General features: G+C 41.9%; 1 protein-coding gene across 1 annotated transcript; it reads left to right on the top strand.

Annotated features, from left to right (window-relative positions):
• The first annotated feature begins 545 nt into the window (after positions 1-545).
• Positions 546-19,005, top strand: tmprss3a (transmembrane serine protease 3a). The gene is made up of 14 exons (XM_084725449.1): positions 546-607; positions 770-816; positions 2,662-2,896; positions 4,789-4,902; positions 6,335-6,451; positions 6,632-6,755; positions 7,087-7,206; positions 7,679-7,725; positions 9,351-9,516; positions 11,484-11,653; positions 13,269-13,364; positions 13,520-13,662; positions 14,754-14,906; positions 17,663-19,005. The coding sequence occupies exons 1-14, from the start codon at positions 547-549 to the stop codon at positions 17,705-17,707; spliced, it is 1,638 nt and encodes a 545-aa protein (XP_084581575.1). The 5' UTR covers position 546; the 3' UTR covers positions 17,708-19,005.
• The last annotated feature ends 31 nt before the right edge of the window (positions 19,006-19,036 follow it).

Genomic DNA, 19,036 nt, shown 5'->3' with positions numbered 1-19,036 from the left:
TAGAGAATTAAGAATTGCTTTGTTGGAGAAAGTTGCTCTTTGGCCTCCTCCACCAGTATTTAGCTCAAGTATTGTGTTTATGCTTGAAGGTCTTAGAAATGTGTGAAAAACTTGTTTTCACTGAGACCCCCTGAGGAGCCCCGCCTCCCTCTGAAAACCTCTGACTCATAGTCTTCAGCAGCACCTGTGTGTGGGTCTGTCTGCAGAGAGCAGCTGGACGGTGAAGCCGCTGGACGGTGTCCGGGCTGCAGTGACCAGCAGCTTCCCTCCAGCTCCTCCTCCACCTGCCTCAAAACACACCGACTCCCTGGACACTTTGGGGACACGCGAGTATGTAATCTTATCCCCAGAGTGGGAGGTGCAGGGTCACCCGATCCCCACCGCGAGTGGCAACGCTCACCTGCTCAGGTGTCTCTTTGTACCAAAGTGTAGGAACGGCAGGAGGGCGGCCATTAGGACTGAGAGAGCGGGGGAGGAAAAAGGGAATAAAAGAGAGGAAGGGGACAGAAAAAAGGGGGAGGGGGATACAGGGAGTCAGGGGGGGATATGGTCTTAGACAAAGCACAGCTGAGTGTGGACGATGGCACGATGACGAAGAGCTTCGTGGGTCAGTACAGTGGACTTAACCTGGAACTCATCCAGACTTTTTCTTGAGGATCCTTGTTTTGTTTTTTTTTCTTTTCTTCTCACCTATCCTCTGTTTCCTCTTGTCTTTCCTCTTCCGATGTCCTCTCCACTTATCCACCTGTCCCTCACCTCTTTTCTACAGATCCTGCTGCCGACACCACTGCTGCTGACACGGCAACTCCTCCAACAGTAGGTGGACGAACTACAATCAATGAAATGAGTGCTGGAGCCATTACATGATAGAATTATTTTTTTTTTTTAACATATTGTCAATTGATTGAATAGACTAGATTATTGTGTGCAGCCCTAAATGCAACATGGATGATAAATCGAAAACATCGAAACATGTGAAGGAGTCTTACCTGAGTGTCATACTCACATGTCAGCAACGTGTAACTAACAGGGATGATTGTTGGACCAGTTTTGTACGACAGTTTTGTTGAACCCCTGCACTGGTTTTTGCACTCTTGTTTTCGCTTTTATAGCCCATGACAAAAGGTGATGATTAACAGATTTCCAACTTCTGATCTGAGTTTTTTGTAGCTGCTTTGTTGTGGCCAGTGATCCATCAACACATCCAGACAGCAAAACCACTTAATTGAACTGCTTCTGTCATTGTGTTCCTTAATTTTATTGTAACCTTGTTTTAATTTTTAAGCTTCTCCTGGCATTATTTCCCTCTCTATAAAATGTTCAGCAAACTTAACTCGCAGGAGATTTTTGCATTTTTTTGGATTTCCCGGCATAAATGCTCAGTCAGGTCTGGATTTCACTGGTGGTCCATCTGTTATTCTTTCCTCTGTAACTCCATGCTGATGTGCTGAGGTACACTGAACAAAGGCAAACTGCTTTGTTGCTGAAAGAAAATACAGCATGAACTCGACCAATGAGAACTGTTCAGCTCTGCAAGCCTCACCCCCAAAGTTCCTGTACTTTGATGACACAACCCCCTGAGCAGGGACTCTTTGGGGGGTAAAATAATGTCAGACTTAATTTAGACCCTGGTCCCTGAGGTGGAAATGCACTGAATTCCTCCAAAGCTTTCCCTGCGCCAGGGAAAGGCTTCTGCACTGGAAATGCAGCTATAGATCGGAAATTGTTGTCTTGTGGATTGAAGTTTGTGTTCTCAATAGCAACTGAGGGGACGAGCGCGAAGAGAATCCCAGAGACGAGCAGCAGGGAGTTGGAGTCATTGCTCTTTTCAGATGATGTAGACAAAAGTGTCCCTACCGTAGGCCACACGGACCCTTTGAAAATGGCTGATATCTGCTGTAATTCATTAGCCACCAGACCCTCCAGAAAGGGATTATTCACTATAAGATTCAGAAGTTTTTTTAGATATATTTAGATTTGGTTATTTTCTCATTTTCTATGAGCCCTCTGAACAGTAATCAGCTGTTGGTCAAACAGAAACGTAGTCTTTTGTTCAGAGAACGCAGTCTTGATATTGATTGATTTTAATAGGTGATACTTTGGTGGTCCACTGTAGAAAATACAGTATATGTATGTTTGTAATGTTGGTGTTCCACCTCTGGGTAAGATGTAGCCTTCATTCCAAATTAGAAAAACCAGAGTGCTCTTATTGAAAAAGAGGCAAATGTTCAGCTTAACTTGTTTTCTGGGCACCATCTGCATCAACCTCCATGCACTGTTGACGACTCCTGGAAGGACTGTGCTAAGCCAGTGAACATCTTCCAAGTCTGCACAGAGGCGCCCCAGTAGCTCAGCTGGTACAGCATGTAGAGACTGAGTCAGCAGCTGCCCTGGTTTGATTCCAACCTGCGTGTCCTCCAGCTGTTCCATCGTAATGAAGGCAAATACATTTGAAAAAACCTGCACACACCTGATGAAATTTATAAGGTGTGGGCGCTAGTGTGCCTTTGCACACTTGTGGGCATGGAAAGTATAATCCAGGCTTAACAGTCTCACTTCAGCCTAATCATTTCTTTTCTGCAAGAAGATTGATCAAATACATCTCTAAACTGCTGTCACAAACTGTCTTGGATCTTTCCCTTCTCTGTTGCCCACGTTTAGGAAGTTAAGGCAGAGGCACCTGAGCAACCAGACCCCTCAAGGATCGAGGTGGTGTCGGTGACGGAGGACGACCTCCCCACAGTCGAGACCCCCAACACACTGAACGTCAGCCCACTGGGCAGCCTCACCGCCAGCCCCGAATCAGAGATCGATCCTGCCAAACCCGAGGAGAGCAAACCTCCGGCTGCACCCAGTCCCAGCATGCCCATCACCAAGGTGCAGCCGTTCATCCACGGTGAGACGCTGTTCACGTGGTAGTAATGGTACAGCATGAAACAATGTGGAGATGACTGTACACAGGTAGAGTTACAGGTGGGATCTGCTTGAAATGTGAGATGAGCGACACGCTGTGTTACAGGATAATAGTCCTACATCGGCCCCACAATAACTTATGTGTTCCAGACTTCAGCTCTTTGTTCCTCTTCACTTTCCTGTGACTAAGACTGTTTCCTAACCTTAACAGATAATTCTGTGGGATTTTCATTCAGACTTTAAGCTGCTGAATGCCTGTTTGAACAGTAATGAAGAAGTTTACTGACTTAGTCCAGACTAGAAATGTCTAGATTCTGTCCTTGCTGTATGGCCTGGCTCAGGTTGAAGGAGAGGTTTCCTCTTTTGGGGTTAATAAATTGCATGATATCAGATTGTGCATAGATTTGTGTATTTTCCAAAAAATGATACCAGTGTTTTAGGCTGGATCAGAGACATTTTGGTGTTGATATCAGAACAACCCTATTCAGACTAGGTATAAAATAGGCATAAAAGCCCCCAATATATCATAATCAGATATTCTGCAAAAAAGATATTCTGCAAAAAAGATATTCTTTCCGTTTCATCCACATGCAAACAGAGTTTTAGGTCACTAAAACTTTATTTGCATTTTTTTGAAAGTGCAGATTTTTAAAAACTCCAGTTTCTGTGTAACGAGAGCATTTGGAAAACGACAATATCGTCGCCTTATTTCATGAATGTCCATGTGTGTTTTTGTTGTTTTCTGCTCTTCTCTGCTTTCATATTGTTGATGCAGATTTTATCGCCCTCTGCTGGCCGAGATATTTTGCAAAGTGAGGGTCATGTGGGCTGTGAATTTCTTTCATACAGGAGGAAAATATTCGTTTTTGAGAAAAATCCTGTATATGTTGTTGATTCAACTGGGCCTGGCTACGTCACGTTAAAGCTTTGCCACATCCATCTGAGCTGATTGCAGTCATGCTACACTGCTCCTCTCCACTTCAAACATGCAGCGTATATTTTTGATGCCGTGTCAAACTGCACAGAGCAGATCAAGCAGGCAGGAAGTCAGACACAGAAACAGCAGAGAGAATCCAATCAATTTTCAAAATAAAACACCATGTGCAATTTGTGATAATAAAAACAGCCAAAGAAAGAAACGATTTAACAAAATAGTCTACTTATCCATGGCGGTGGCACAAAAAGAGGATCAAATCAACAAAACCCGAGCAGGTCAACATAATCATGTTGAAACGCTGCTGGTGGGACCTGCGGGCGTGTGGAGGACGTATCAAAACTGTGGCGCAGACGTGACGACCCCAGTGGAATCAACAGGTTAGGATTTTCTGAACACGAAACAGCCAGTATCGTACACAACCATTGTTTGTTTATATTGTTGTTCTCTAGCACCTCCTTCCCGTTGATGTAATGCACAACAGCTCTGTGAACAGCGTGAAGTCTGTCGTGTCTCTCAGCCAAGTCACAGCCACAATTTATGACCATAATCGCCCAACCTGATACAGTCACCACTGGAACAGACAACCAGTCTTAAATCTTTTAGGCCTACTTCAACTCTTTAAAAATGGGAGCAAAAACAAGTGTGTTTATATCATTTTTGAGTGTGTAAAGATACAAGAATTGAAAGTTTACCACTCCAGTTTTGAGTAAACATAAAAGCCTGTTAGTGGTGGTTTAATGGTTTAAACGCTGTACCATCCCCTAAAAGAACACCAACTTTAATACATTTTATTTTATAGATTGTAAAAAAAAAAACCCATAGAATTACAGCTTTTCTCTGACATTGTCCTTTCCCCTCTTGATATTCAACTGTTAAAAGTTCATATCATGTGATATTTAAACAGATGTTGATGTTTACGAACTATTTTCTCTCCACAGAGGACGACTTGGACAAAAGCTGGAAGACCAGACTGTGGGCGCACCGTGTCGAGCTGCTAATCGCCTCCTGCGTAACCGTGGGGGTCACTCTCGTTCTCGGCGTCGGCCTCGGAGGTAAGCGGCTCGGCTCAGTGTGAACTTGGCAACAATGGAACCACTGTAGCATGGGCTGCCTTCGCTCCATCAATATTTGATGTGGTCCTTACCTGTTACACAATTTAGATCCCACCCACACAGAGCAGGCAGGACGCATGAGGCCACCGACACTTTAACTGACAGCTTTAATGTGGCGGTCAGTCGTGTTGTGAGCAGAGTGGAAACCGACACTTTACACAGAGTCCAGTTATTTTAGGGGAATATAAGAGTAACAGCCTGACCCACAGTTTGAAAATTTGCAGAAAGCCATACTGCAATTTCTATAAAATTTATATTAACTGTGCAGCTCTAGTGTGTAGGATCTTTATCATATGCTACCTGGCAGCCAGCTAACTAGGTTGACATGTGAGTTTGGGTTAGTTCTGGGCATCAAGGTAATGGGACAGTGTTAATTTACAGTTTCCTCTGCAGCTTTGTGATTTTAAAGACGACAGCACTTTGTGAACGGTGCAAACAGACAGACTCTCGCTGGCAGACTGGAGTTAGTTTGCTACCTGGAGGAGCAGGAGGTGGTGATCACTCACACAGTGTTGGGAAGTAACTGGTGTCAAATGGAGCAGAGTCACAGTCTGTAGCAGATCACAGATTACACGGCTGGAAGATCAGATCAGATCAGTATCTAAACAAACACCAAACTCAAATCAAAAAGGCCAGAGACAGTGACATGTGGAACATAACATAATGATATATTGTACAGTAGTCTATATTTTACTTTAGATGATTGAACACATCACACAGACAGTTTTAGACGCATCGTTCTGTGACCTTACAAAACATGTTTTTTGGCCATAACTCAAGATTTCAGACACGGGTCACAGGAGATTTTATTTGGGTCACAAAATAAATGAAAGTAAAAAGAACAACAGCCTGTTAATTCTGCCTAAATGCACCTATTTTGTCTCATTTATGAAGGAGAATGAAATTTCCTATATTGTCTCTTTGATAAGAGGAAGTAAAAACAATGAGATGGGCTGTTAATTCAGTCTAAATGAATTTTATTTCCTTCTTTTCTTTCTCCCTCCTTCTGTCCTTATTTTTTTTACTTTTACATTTTAGTTATTTATTTTATCTTTTTTTTTTATTTTATCTGTTTTTTCCTCCTTTCCTTTTTCATTTTGATGTGGCATGAGGCAAGAATCAGAATTTCTCAGTGAGGGAGAAAGAGTAGATGTGCTGCCGGATGATTTTTTTAATTTGTGGACAAACGTGGGCAAACCATGTTAAACTAAGAGTATTTTTCCATACTTTAAAATGTATCTGGGGGGAAACTTTAAAGTTGGTCTCAATAGAAATGAACAGAATGCAAGTTTCTGCATTTACGCTCCACCCTCACTGTTATCAGTTTAAATGTCCGCTGGACTTATTTTCAGTCTCACCTGTGTGTCCACAGTGGGTCTGAGCTGTGCCGGGAAGTTTCGTTGCGGCTCTTCGTCTAAATGCATCAGCACATCGGCTCAGTGTGACGGAGAGATGCACTGTGACAACGGAGAGGACGAGCTTGGCTGTGGTGATTCTCACACACACATAAACACACATGTTGACCCCGCTAACCGTGTCCTGGAGACTTACGTTAACTGGACCACAACCACCATTTGTCTAACTATAACTCTTACCCTGACGTTACCCTAAAAAACCTGTCTCTGTCTTTGTGTATGTCTCTGCATCTCTCTGTCTGTCTGTGTGTCAGTGCGTCTCAGTGGACAGAGCTCTGTCCTGCAGGTCCAGAGGGGAGGAGTGTGGAGGACAATCTGTTCAGAGGGCTGGAACAACTGGTTAGGGATCTCCGCCTGCAAACAGCTCGGATACTCCAGGTACTCTGGAATACTTTCTTTGATTTTCTGTCCTGATGTTCACAGTCACAAATCAGCATCGTGATATTGTTATTTCAGCATCCTTTTGATCCGTTATTGCAGTTAAATAACAGCAAAATATAACTTTTTTTTGGCATAAAGAGCTTCCTATGCACATTATACTCACATATCTGACCAAATGAAAAATACGAGGTTTAGGAGACAAATTTCTGTGTTTTTTCTTGTATTGCTTTGTGTAACAGTCTCATCCTAATACTTTAAAAACTTTATCTGGTTAAAATCTCAGCATCATCAGCTTTCCATTCTGTCTGTATCTCTGCGTGTCTTTCAGCTACGTGGAGTCGTTCTTCATCTCTCTAACCTCCATCGAGCAGGACCTTCAGTACAACCTGGTGTCCATCAACCTGAGCCAATCACAGATCATTAAACTCCAGAACGCCACAACCTTCAGGTAGGAACACTTTAAAGATGTGGTTGCTTTTGGCAGATGCACAGTTTGATTAAGTGGCCCTGATTAATTAAAGAACATCTCAGCTGCGTCCCTCAGATTTTCTAAGGGAACCGTCCAGGACTGTGGCCCAGACAATGAATGAGACAGTCCAGAAATAACAAGAACGTTTCGCTCTGAGGAAAAAAGTGGATCTCAAATTGATAATGCTCACATGAACTAGAACCTTCCAGCTGTACTTAAGTAGAGTACATGAGTAAATGTATTTTAGTTACTTTACTTCCACCATTGCTGTCAAATATCTTGATGAACTGTGATGAGTGTAGCTACTCTTCAGGCACTGAAATGTTTTCCTAGACCTGAGTTTTCTGCTTTCTCCGTTTCGTGATCCGTGAAGTCAGTGGACATTAAAATGTTAACCTGTGGTTGTTCTCCATGTTTGCTGTCTGATCTGATCTGACCTCCACCTCCACAGTAAAACTCAGTGCAGCTCAGGGAAGGTGACCACTCTGAAATGTCTGGGTGAGAAAACAAACTGCGGACTGAAATCATCTCTCTTTTTTCTATAAGGATTTCAGATGGAGTCCAGAGGAGCATATGTGCTTCTTGCATGGGCAGATGTTCTCGCATGAAATGCAAATATGTTTGTTTCTTCTGTGTGTTTGTTTGTTGCAGAGTATGCAGACACGTGTGTCGTTACTTTTGCATGCTAAGACAAGTAGTCTGTTTTTATAGATCACCACAATCATGACGTGTTCACACCAAATGCGAAGCAAATTTCAGTGAAAGTCAATGCAAAGAACACAAATTCACTGATTTTGCAGAGATGAAAATTTTCAGCTTGTGTGAAAAATCTAAGTAAATTCTGTCACCAAAGCTTGTCAGCATAAAGAGTCTTTCTCTTCCTCTAATCCTAATAGTTCAGAAAACAGGCATTTTAAAAGCTGTTTGCTTGTCGTCATGTCGAACATGAATTCAGACTTTTTACAAATCTTCATCATGATGCCGTTACTTTGGCATCTTTTTGATCCGATTGTTAATTAAATCTCAGTTAAGTTTAAGTTTACTTTGGGTTCTTACCATTATAGTAAACTAGATTCATTTTTTTGATTTTGAGACACCAACTATAACACTGCCACTCGGTGGAGACAGATGGACAGGTGCTCTGCAGTAGAGCTGCAATGATTACTTTTCAACTATTAAATCAATCTTTAACTAATTTTATGATCAATTCAGTCACTTTTTTTTTTAAATAAAATCAGATTTCAGCTTCTCAAATGTGATTTTTTTTTGTTTGTTTTCTTTCCTCCTTTCTGACAGTAAACTGAATATTTTTGGGTTGTGAACAAAGCAAGACATTGGAGGATGTCATCTTATGGTTTGCGAAACACCAATCAAATCTCCTTCTCCTCTTTTTTGTAAGAGAAGGGTGAATATTTGCTGAAGGTGGATCATTTGCGAAATCGAGAGTAATGAAATTTTGCTTGGTTTTGTTTGGTGTGAACACGCCATGGGAGGATGTTTCATAATGTTCATATGAAACACTTTAGCAAACAGTGAGGATTTAATGTCATTACACAACTGACATGGAACCAGTGTGTGTGCACGTGTGGTTTTCTGGATTTGAGCATATGTCTGCACCGGGGTTCAACCAGTGTGGATTGTGACGGTTGATACTTCTGGTCCGACCTGCTCAGAGGCGACAGTTTGGGTCGAGCTTTAAAGGGCGCTGCATCAGTTTATTATGACGAGCACTGAACCTGTGAAAACAGAAAGAGCTTTGTCAAGTTTGAGAAAATGACAATAACTCACTTATTTGTATAATTTTTTGTCGTTGAGTCCCCATCAGGGAAGTGCAACACTAAACCACTGCAGATCAGCTGTTAGATGAACCTTTTCTTGAAAATAAATTGAAGTTTCAGATGTTTTCTTTCAGAATTTTCTCATGTTCAAGCTGCTGAAAGTTTCTGTAAATACAGCATCATGAGAAAACTTTTGGATAGTAGAACACCTGTTACCTGACAGTTACTGACTGATGTTTAATATCAGCCCACGAACATGGTGTTAATCCAGTTTGTTGTGTTTGCAGTGATGCCATTAGAGGTACATGATCTGACCTTTGACCCTCCCCCCCTGTCTGTCCTCAGAGTGCGGCTCCAGGCCTCGGTACACCACTCGTATCGTCGGGGGAAACATCTCCAAGCCGGGTCAGTTCCCCTGGCAGGTGAGCCTCCACTTCAGCAGCGAACACCTGTGTGGAGGCTCCATCATAACGTCACGCTGGATCCTCACTGCAGCTCACTGCGTGTACGGGTGAGTCACACCTCTGTGTAACCCTCACTTTCCAAAATGTGATATTATTTTTGCACTAAAATCTTTCTAACCAATGTCCTCTGAAGATAAAGTTCATAAGCTACCCAGCAGTATATAAAGACATTAAATGAGCTCCACTTTTACCTGTTGCAACATTAAAGAAAGAAGTACAAAACTACAGTCGACAGCATTTAAGAACAGCTTTTCATTGCAAATTTGGACTTAAGCTTTGATCACAGCACACATTCACCATGGCATCGTTAAATAAGCTTTTGCAGTGTCACAACATTTATTTCTGTCCAGAGCTGCATTAATTTTTCTCCAAGATCTTGTATTGATGATGGGAGAGTCGGACCGCTGCGTAAAGTTTTCTCCAGCAGAAAAACCCTAAAGATTCTCAGTGGGGTTCAGGTCTGGACTCTGGTGGTCAGTCCTTGTGTGAAAACAATGTCTCACGCTCCCTGAACCACTCTTTCACAGTTTGAACCTGATGAATCCTGACATTGTCATCTTGGAATGTGTCTGTGTCATCAAGGAAGAAAAAAATCCTCTGATGTAAAAACCTGCTCATTCAGTATATTCAGGTCGTGAGCTGACCTCTTTTTTTGGGCTCATAACGTTGCTGAACCTCGACCTGAGAAACTGAAGCAACCCCAGATCATAACACTGCCCCCACAGGCTTGTACTGTAGGCACTAGGCATGATGGGAGCATCACTTCATCTGCCTCTCTTCTTACCCTGATGCCCCCATCACTCTGGAACAGGGTAAATCTGGACTCATCAGACCACATGACCTTTTTCCATTGATACACAGTCCAATCTTTATGCTCCCCAGCAAACTGAAGTCTTTTTTTCCATTTGGCCTCACTGATAATTGATTTTCTTAAGGCTACACAGCTGTTTAGTCTCTTCACATTCTGTGTTTGGAAATGCTCTTACTTTAACTATTGAGTTCTACTATTGATTTTTTATGATTTGATTCCACCAAATGCTTCAGTGATCTCTGATCACGATCATTCAAGACTTTTTTCCAACCACATTTCTTCCTTGAAGATGATGGTTCACCTCTATCCTTCCAGGTTTTAATCATGTGTTGGACAGTTCTTAACCCAGTTTTAGTAGTTTCATCAATCTCTTTAGTTGTTTTCTTTGCTTGATGCCAATAATTTGACCTCTGGCTGACTTCTGAAACAGAGGAACATATTTTCCTCAACCACAGGATGTGTCTTCTGACATGGTTGTTTAAGAAATGAGAAGCTGCTCACTGCATCGGTTAGGGTTCAATAACTTGTTCCCAGCTGAAACATATTAATCACTGCAGTAATTATCCAATGAAAGCATCTCACCTATTTCCTTAGTTAAATCCATGTGGTGACTTTAATTTAAGGCCAGACAGTGTATGTACACACCTGGCTGATGCACTCAGCATGTGGTCACAGAAGCAGTCGAGCACGGTGCATCTCTCAGCCTCATGGTGTGATTTTCCTCTCTCATTTCTTTGGTGTCCTCATATGAAGCATCACAGACTGACTGTGTTGGTGTATGTGGGCACATTTATCCTCCAGGACTGATAAGTGGTGGGTTTTGAACTGCCTCCTCCTGTCAGCCAGGTTTGTCCTGAGCAGTTTGAAATGACTGCTGTTACTGAAGGAGGTGTCAGCTGTAGGCGCCTTCTTCTTCTCTGCTGCATTTGGCTGCAGTGTCAACATGAACACAGCACAGAGCACAAACACGCCGTCATCGTGTGTAGTTAAAGTTGTAACAACGGGAATCAGATTACTCTGCAGTCACTCCTTTAACCTGCAGAGTGACAGGAACTGAACACATGACTGGTGTTTAAACTCTGATTGGCTTCTTCAGGAGGAGGAAACTGTCCCTGTAGTACAAGGATTTTGTTTCACTGTGTCAGACTAACATAACTGTCGTGTTTGACTGTCTGTCTGTCCTCCTCTCCTGCGTGTGGTCAGGTTTGCAGACCCCTCCATGTGGGCGGTGCACGTGGGGCTGACGGAGCAGCCGGTCAACGGGGCTCAGTCTCTGGCCGTGGAGCAGATTATCTACCACGCTCGCTACAGGCCCAAAGGACTGGACTACGACATCGCTCTGATGAAACTGGCTACGTCACTGGTTTTCAATGGTAACAGTGTTCATTTTTTTAAGACCTTACTGAGTCCAAACAACCTGCTGCTCTGTGTTCATTCATTCACTCATCCATCCATTCATGCCTCAAAGCTGTTCAGACCGTGTACTGACTCTCTGGCCCAAATGGAAATCAGACACACTTTACAGGGATTGTTTGGTTTATTTGAAGTGGGATTGTATGAGGTACTTACAGCCTGAGTTGATATTCAGTTTCATATAATGGGAATAGGACTACCCCCTGATAGTTTATGATTCAGATTAGTCAGAGCCCCCGTAGTCGACTGAGATTCTCCCAGCTGTGCAGTTTTTTTTTCCTTTGTCAGTCAGTGTGCATTACAGTCCCTGGATAAAACAGAAGCTCACACAAATGCACAGGGAGAACATTTCAGTGAGGTATTAAAGGTAATCAAATAGAGGTTTTTGTATTCACTGGTTCACTTATTCAAAAATATCCTTGGGATCACATGCACTGTCAGTTGACTGAAGCGAGGATGAAAGAAGTGGTTGATAAACAAGTTTCAGCTCTTGTTTTTTTTATCTGCATCACTGTACACAGAGCAATGAGACAGGCTGTAAACTTAACAAACCAAGTCTCTAAATCACCACAAAACTAACTGTGATGGAAGCTGAGAAGAGTGATTGAAACACAGAGCAGCGTGACGCGCAGTCAAACACCTCATCCACCCAGACGCACCTGCAGAGCGCTCAGAGCAGGTGACGCTTGCTGGTTGTTTGTGCTTGTTTTAGTCACTGACAGGCTCAGGCTGTTATCACGATGGTGAGAGACCTTATTGTAAAGCGTAAGATATGTTTTGTTTAACCCGAAATGGCTCTCGCCAAACTCACCAGAAGCCTTCTGCTACATCGTGTTTCTTTCAAACTTTACAGAAACTAAATAAAACATCTTGGTTCGTCTTTCCACTGTCCCAACAACCATCACCTCTGCTTTGGTTGAAATACATCCTTAATTCACGGTGGCCACCACCATAGGTTCTCCTAACCCTTTGAAGAGGAAGGTGAGATGAAGTGTTTCCAGTCTGCAAGCTCACTGTGAGATGCCACTAAATCCTTCACACTGACCCTTTAACTCAAGATCACAGGAGAGAAAAAAGCTTAGATTGGACTTAAAAATGGATGCTTTTCTGGGCTTCTGTGTAATCCACCTCCACTTATGTGTGTTGCTGCTTTACACCCTGCAAAGATCAAAAATCACCTGTAACTTGAAGGAATGTTAAAATGAAAGTTCTTGTCTGGCCTTTATTCTCTCTGCACCCAGTCCTGTGAGGGGAGGCCTCTCTTCTCGCGCCTCCATCTCAGGTTTCTGCTCTCTGACAGCTCAGTGTCATTATGTGTATCAGTTGCCTGAGTTTGGCTCCATTAGTCTTCATTTTTTTTCTCTTCAGCGCCTCTCAGTGTAACTGTGTCTGCTGTGTCATTTCAGTCCAAACTGCAGAAATCCTCCGTCTGAAAACAGGATTTTGGTGTAATTATACATTAGCTGTGACTGATGTCATTGATGATGATTATGATGGAGACCACACACACACAGAGCTGTATACAGTGTGTCTGATAATCTGGGAGTTGTAGTTCATTAAACTTCTCCTCTGTAGGATTCGTGGAGCCCATCTGTCTGCCCAACTATGGGGAGGAGTTTGAGGAGGGTACGATGTGCTGGATCTCTGGATGGGGAGCAACTGAGGATGAAGGTCAGTCTGAAAACAGCTGATTTCTTGTGTGATGGCGCCCACACAGCCACAGATACATTTGAAATGGAGTGTAATGTAATAACTTAATGGTCCTGCTCACTCTGACTCATACATCGCTGGAATCGATCGTGTTTTGTTTCTTTTTTTTATTCCAGGAGAGACCAGTGTGGTTCTGCGCTCTGCCATGGTGCCGCTCCTCTCCACAAAGACGTGCAACCAACCGGAGGTTTATCAGGGCTTCATCTCCTCCTGGATGATCTGTGCAGGATACCTGGAAGGAGGAACCGACTCCTGTCAGGTACGCACGGTTTCCTTTAAGAGTCATTGAGATTTCAAAGCAGCTGAGAGCTCCTGAAGAGCTGGAATCACAATGACATCAGTTTTTCCATTGTGTCATTTCTCCTTGACATTGCATCATTGCTCTCTTATTTTGATTCTAGCCACCTGACAGGACCATATAGCTCTTAATTATTTGACTTTTACATGTTAAGTACCCTAAAACTATTGTGCATATTTTTGTATGTAGGGTTTACATTGTTTCTAAGACATATCTCTATATGTTCTTGAAATTTTCTTGGGCTGATAGGGTCATATAGCTCTAAATTCATTTAACTGCACATGCTATGTGGCCCAGTTTCTGTGATTCGCCTATTTACTAGTTAGTTTGAGCCCTCTATTTATAAAGAATATTTCTGAGTGCATATTTGTATATTCTAAAGCATAGGCTAATTTATTATTATTCAGCATTTGAGGGCGTATAAAATGATTGTATCTGTATCTTTTTGTAGTATGTTTTGTAATAATTATTTATTCACTGATTCATTTACCAATGTGGGTTGAATAGCTCTTAATATATTTATTATTTTCTCTATCATCCACTTGAGTTAGATCAATTTTTAAAATGATATATTTAGTTCTAGTTATCATTCTTACTGCCCATCAGTACTGTCACACATTTGACATTTTACTTAAAGCTGCTAAAATGCATATTTTCTATCATAACAATGCATTGAAATGCAAAGTGAAATGTGTTGCTGGTAGTGATGATTTCATGGAGCTTTATAGCAAATTCAGTCTTTTCCAGTAATTTGCACTCAACTGTTTCTCTCCTGTAAATTAATCGGAAACTGGGGCCTGTAAAATACAATCACACTATAATTTTGAGTGGACTAAAATACACCCTTGAAATTTTCATAGTAAACTAAGTCAGTCACTTTAAATTTCCCCCAAAGTTCAGAGAGTCTTCTCAAATATATGAACAAGACATTAAATGATTTTCCATCTCCTGTGGCTGCATGTCATCTATCATGTGAGCCTATGACGGATCAGTGATGTGGACAGTGAGATGTGGACTGTTTCACCTGTGTGTGTCCGTGTGTCTCTCCTTAGGGGGACAGTGGAGGTCCTCTGGCCTGCGAGGACTCGTCTGTGTGGAAGCTGGTTGGAGCGACCAGCTGGGGAATCGGCTGCGCTGTGAGGAACAAGCCGGGCGTCTACACTCGCATCACGCAGTCGCTGAGCTGGATCCGCCAACAGATGGAGGTCAGTACAGGATTAGGCGGGTCCTGATTCTTGATGCAACAATCTTTTCCTAAACTTGGGTGTCTAAACCAAACCAAACTGCTTTACAACATTAACCACGTGTTTGTTGTTGTTCCGCAAAAAACTCAAGGAAGAGAGTGTGTTTTCATATCCTTGGGCTTTTGTTTGCGAGATAACTAGCCATCAGACAAGACAGACTTTCAGTCTAATGGGACCAGGACATTTTCAGACTATTGGGGTTTTGGAATAATAGACCGTGTCTCAGTGGAGGACACACAGCTGAGTTTGGGACACTAGCAGCAGATATGTTCATTACCATACTAATTATCATACAAATTTGACATGGAGAAATGCGATTACAGGCATCTAAAATAATTACAGATAAGTGTGGTTCAATTAAATGTTACAACGGCTTGCCATAGAAGTGAGGACACAGTCGTCTGTCCTGAGCCTGACTGACTGAGTTCACATTAGCACTGAGAGCTGCTACATTCAAGAGCCTCAGCACAGATGTTTTTGTCTAGTCCACAGTGAAACGTCAGAGTTGGATTCTTCCAGAATGCAAACACTGTCTGCTGGAGCGAATGAAGCCAAGTTCTCAGTCAAGAACAGGACAGCTTTGGGCAACGAATGAATTTCAATTTGTCTGTCTGAAGTCTTACTATTCCTCCATCTTTGTGAAACTGGTCCCTGTCGACTCACTCTCATTAAACCTCAGTCAAAACAACAGCAGCTCTGCAGTAAATGTTGAAAGTCATATGAGCAGAGGGCATGATATTATGACTCTAACGTGGTCATGAACAACTTTCAGTGAATTTTATGAAGGGGGCATTTGAAGAACAGCTGAAGTTTAACAATTTCTTCAGTTAAGTCTGGACTAACTGACCGCTGCAGAGCACCAGCTGCTGGGTGAATTTGTTGTGTGATGTTGGATCGACAGCTGGTTCTCCTCCTGAATGGAATCTGACCGCAGCAGCTGGCAGCGAGCTCCTATTGGCCTCATTTCAGCTGCCTTTATATGGTCAAAGCTTTGAAATGTTACACTTGACACAGAGTTCCTTTTACCATTTAGATTCTGTGATATGAGAACATGAATTAGGCCCTGTCTCCATGTGCTCTGCTGCTCACCACACACATAATCTCTCACAGACCACATGGAAACAAACTTCTGTTACTGAGACGAGTGAAGATCTATTACAGGAGCAAAATGCAATTATCCCCTCTATTTTTCTCTTTACAGGTTTCGGGGTCTAAATGGCTAATAGGTACAAAAGTAACAGATCAGCAGTTACAAACTTGGCTGGAACGTAAAGGACGACCATGCACTTGTCAACCTTTGCCCTCTAAAAGTGCGTGTTTTGCCACAGACAGGCTCAGATAGTTATTCTGAGAGACAACATTATAAACAGGATCCCTACAGACACAGACCTTTAGCCGTCACATCGCACCGTTCAAAGCTCCGTTGACAAATAGTCATTTTACCTGGCAGAACACAAGAGCTGCTGGTTGCCAGTCGCTGGCTCGATGCATTAGTTTGCTATTGTGCAACCTTGGTGTTTAAAGGTTTAGTTACTTAACCAGGTTTTTTTTAAATCTATTTCTTTATTCCTGAATTTATTTAATATAAGCCAAATAACTAGCCTTCAGTCCATTAACTCCTTATCTTGAGATGTGCATTGTTTTTTGGAAATGTACGTGCGAAACAGTCAACATGATGCACACTCTCTATTAAGTGTTTTTTAAACATTTTCTCATGGTCTGGTGTCAAAATAAGCAAACAAATCACCATCATACTTTTTTTGTATCAGCACCAAAGTATCAGTGTTTGTATCAGATCAGGAGACTGGCGGCTTTGAAGAGAGCGATATAATGGCTGTGTCTGGTTAAACAAAAAGGACTTTATTCTTACTCACCAAGGTCGGTCTTTGTAGGGATGCTTTCTGTAAGGATAACAATCTGAGCACGTCAGTGACAAAAACAAACACTTTTAGTGGACAGTCTTTGAGCCCATCTGGCGGCTGCTGTCTGATCTACTGGACCAATTCCAAAAGCTACCTGTTAATCATTAAAACCACTATGCATGTACAAATTGAGCCAAGGTCTAAGAATACTGGAATTGCCCTTGAACTCCTGAAAAGCCCCTCAAGTTCATGGTGCATCTCTTTTATTAATATTGTCATAAAACTCTGGATATTTGGTAGTTTCAAAATACAGTGTGTGCCCTAGAAGTTTGTAAAGTACAGCAGTGTATTAGGGCCACTGCAAGTAAAAAACAAACAAATAAACAAAAACACTATTCTCACTATTATTATTATACTATATATTAATTATACTTTACAATCAGATTTAGTTATAAAGAAATACTTGCAGATCAATTCATTTGTATGCCCACCTCTTCTCCGAGTTTCTTGTAAATTTATGACGCCAATCTTAGAATTTCTGAAATTTTGCTCACAAATGTAGGACGACATAATCTTAGAGAATATTGAAGTTTTTTTCTTGTAAATTTACGACTTTAATTTTGGAAATTCAGACTTATTTCTCAGAATATTACCCCCCTCCTGGGTTCCTTTTTTTCAAAGCCTACAATGGCCTTAATGCACCGCTGAAGTAAAGATGGAAGCACAGCTGGTTTTACTAAAACATTCAGATCTGGTCAGTTGTGAGAACAGTGTTTCCAGAGTCATGCATAATCGCTGCTACATGTTTCTGTGTCCACTTGTGTTAAAATTGCCCATTTCTACATTGTCTTTCAGAGAGAAGAAGCTCAAAATTCTCCGACTCTGAGCACAGACAACTGAAGCACCTGGTTACTTCTCACGGGATTTTGGTTCGATGTTTCCACATGTGACAAAAACCAAAAACTTAAAGACAAACTCCAGCAGCAGAGTGACAGAGCCTTCGATTCAGGAGAGAGAAGAGACGGTGCACAGCAACAGAGAGTTAGGCATCGTTTATTCCAAAATAGAAAGCTCTAAGGCAAAACAGACAAGAGAAAAGTGAAGAACGCTTCATAAAAAGCAAGACAGACGCAAGTGAGGAACCGAGAGCTCAGCGAGGGCCCACCCAGAGTCACTACACCCTCCTCAGGCTGCGTGAAGGTAACCATTTCAAGTCTCAACTTTACAAGAGGGATATAAACCAGATTACTGCAACTATTGACAGACAACTGTTGTACAGTACAATATTACAGATATTCAAACAAGAGGCACCCCAATTTGTGCAGCAATATCAATATATTGATAAAGAGATTTCCGATCTTTCACTACATGTGTATGTAGTGGCAGGGGGACCGACAGAGGCTGCAGCGCTTAGTCCCAGTCCTTCAGGCAGCGAACAAGGAGTCCAACTTTTCCAACTGCTCTTTGTTTTCATCGCAGTAGCATGTACGTGTACATAAATAAAAGTTTAATGCGTGCAAAAAGTCCACGGCTTCTTGTTCATGATGAGTTTGTATCTCACTGCGTGTGATAGCTGCCCCTCCAGGGGTTTCCGACTCAGACCTTTGTGATTGTGTGATCAGCATAGTGTTCTGGATTGTGCATTTTGAGAAAGTGACGCCTACGCTACTACTGTAAAATGATTAAAAGACGTAACGTATGGTATACACAATGAGGGTAAAACTGGAGCTGTATTTAAAAATATCTGCAGTAACGTTACTGTGTGAGATAAAACTCTTCAGAGAGCTGCGAGCACAAAAAGTGAAATTATTTATAACGATTCTATACAGAACCACACAGACGTCGTTCTGCAGTTTAGTGTCTTTTTGACCAATTTCACAACCGAGGGTCAGACTTTCTTTTTGTGCTTCTTCTTGGCAATAATTCTTTAGAAAAGAACACAGGTAAGGCCTTGTTAGTATTGTAAGTTTAAAACCAATTTAAATAGCAATTTTCACCAGCATTCAATTCCTTTTTTCTGTTTTTTAGAAAACTTCAAAGAACCCTGGAAAACAGGGTCACTAGCTTTAATTATGAATCTGTACATAAATAGTCCTTACAAAACAGGAGAACACAAAAAATGAAACAAAAACACTAATTCCATATGTTTGTATATAAAAATAAGCATCTCTCCTCTTTTTTTTCCATTCTCTCCACTCAGGGGCCTTGTGTGAAAGCCCGTGGAGTCGG

The sequence above is a fragment of the Lutjanus erythropterus genome, chromosome 8 (assembly GCF_056507025.1).
Source record: "Lutjanus erythropterus isolate fLutEry1 chromosome 8, fLutEry1.hap2, whole genome shotgun sequence".
Classification (NCBI taxonomy): domain Eukaryota; kingdom Metazoa; phylum Chordata; class Actinopteri; order Lutjaniformes; family Lutjanidae; genus Lutjanus; species Lutjanus erythropterus.
Note: the sequence above shows the minus strand (reverse complement) of the source record. Positions and strands in the feature narration are given on the sequence as shown.

Coding starts and splice junctions, on each gene's coding strand:
- tmprss3a (XM_084725449.1), top strand. CDS start 547: ATGGTCTTAGACAAAGCACAGCTGAGTGTGGACGATGGCACGATGACG. Junction 7,207..7,678: donor CAGAACGCCACAACCTTCAG/GTAGGAACACTT, acceptor CCACCTCCACAG/TAAAACTCAGTGCAGCTCAG. Junction 9,517..11,483: donor GCAGCTCACTGCGTGTACGG/GTGAGTCACACC, acceptor GCGTGTGGTCAG/GTTTGCAGACCCCTCCATGT.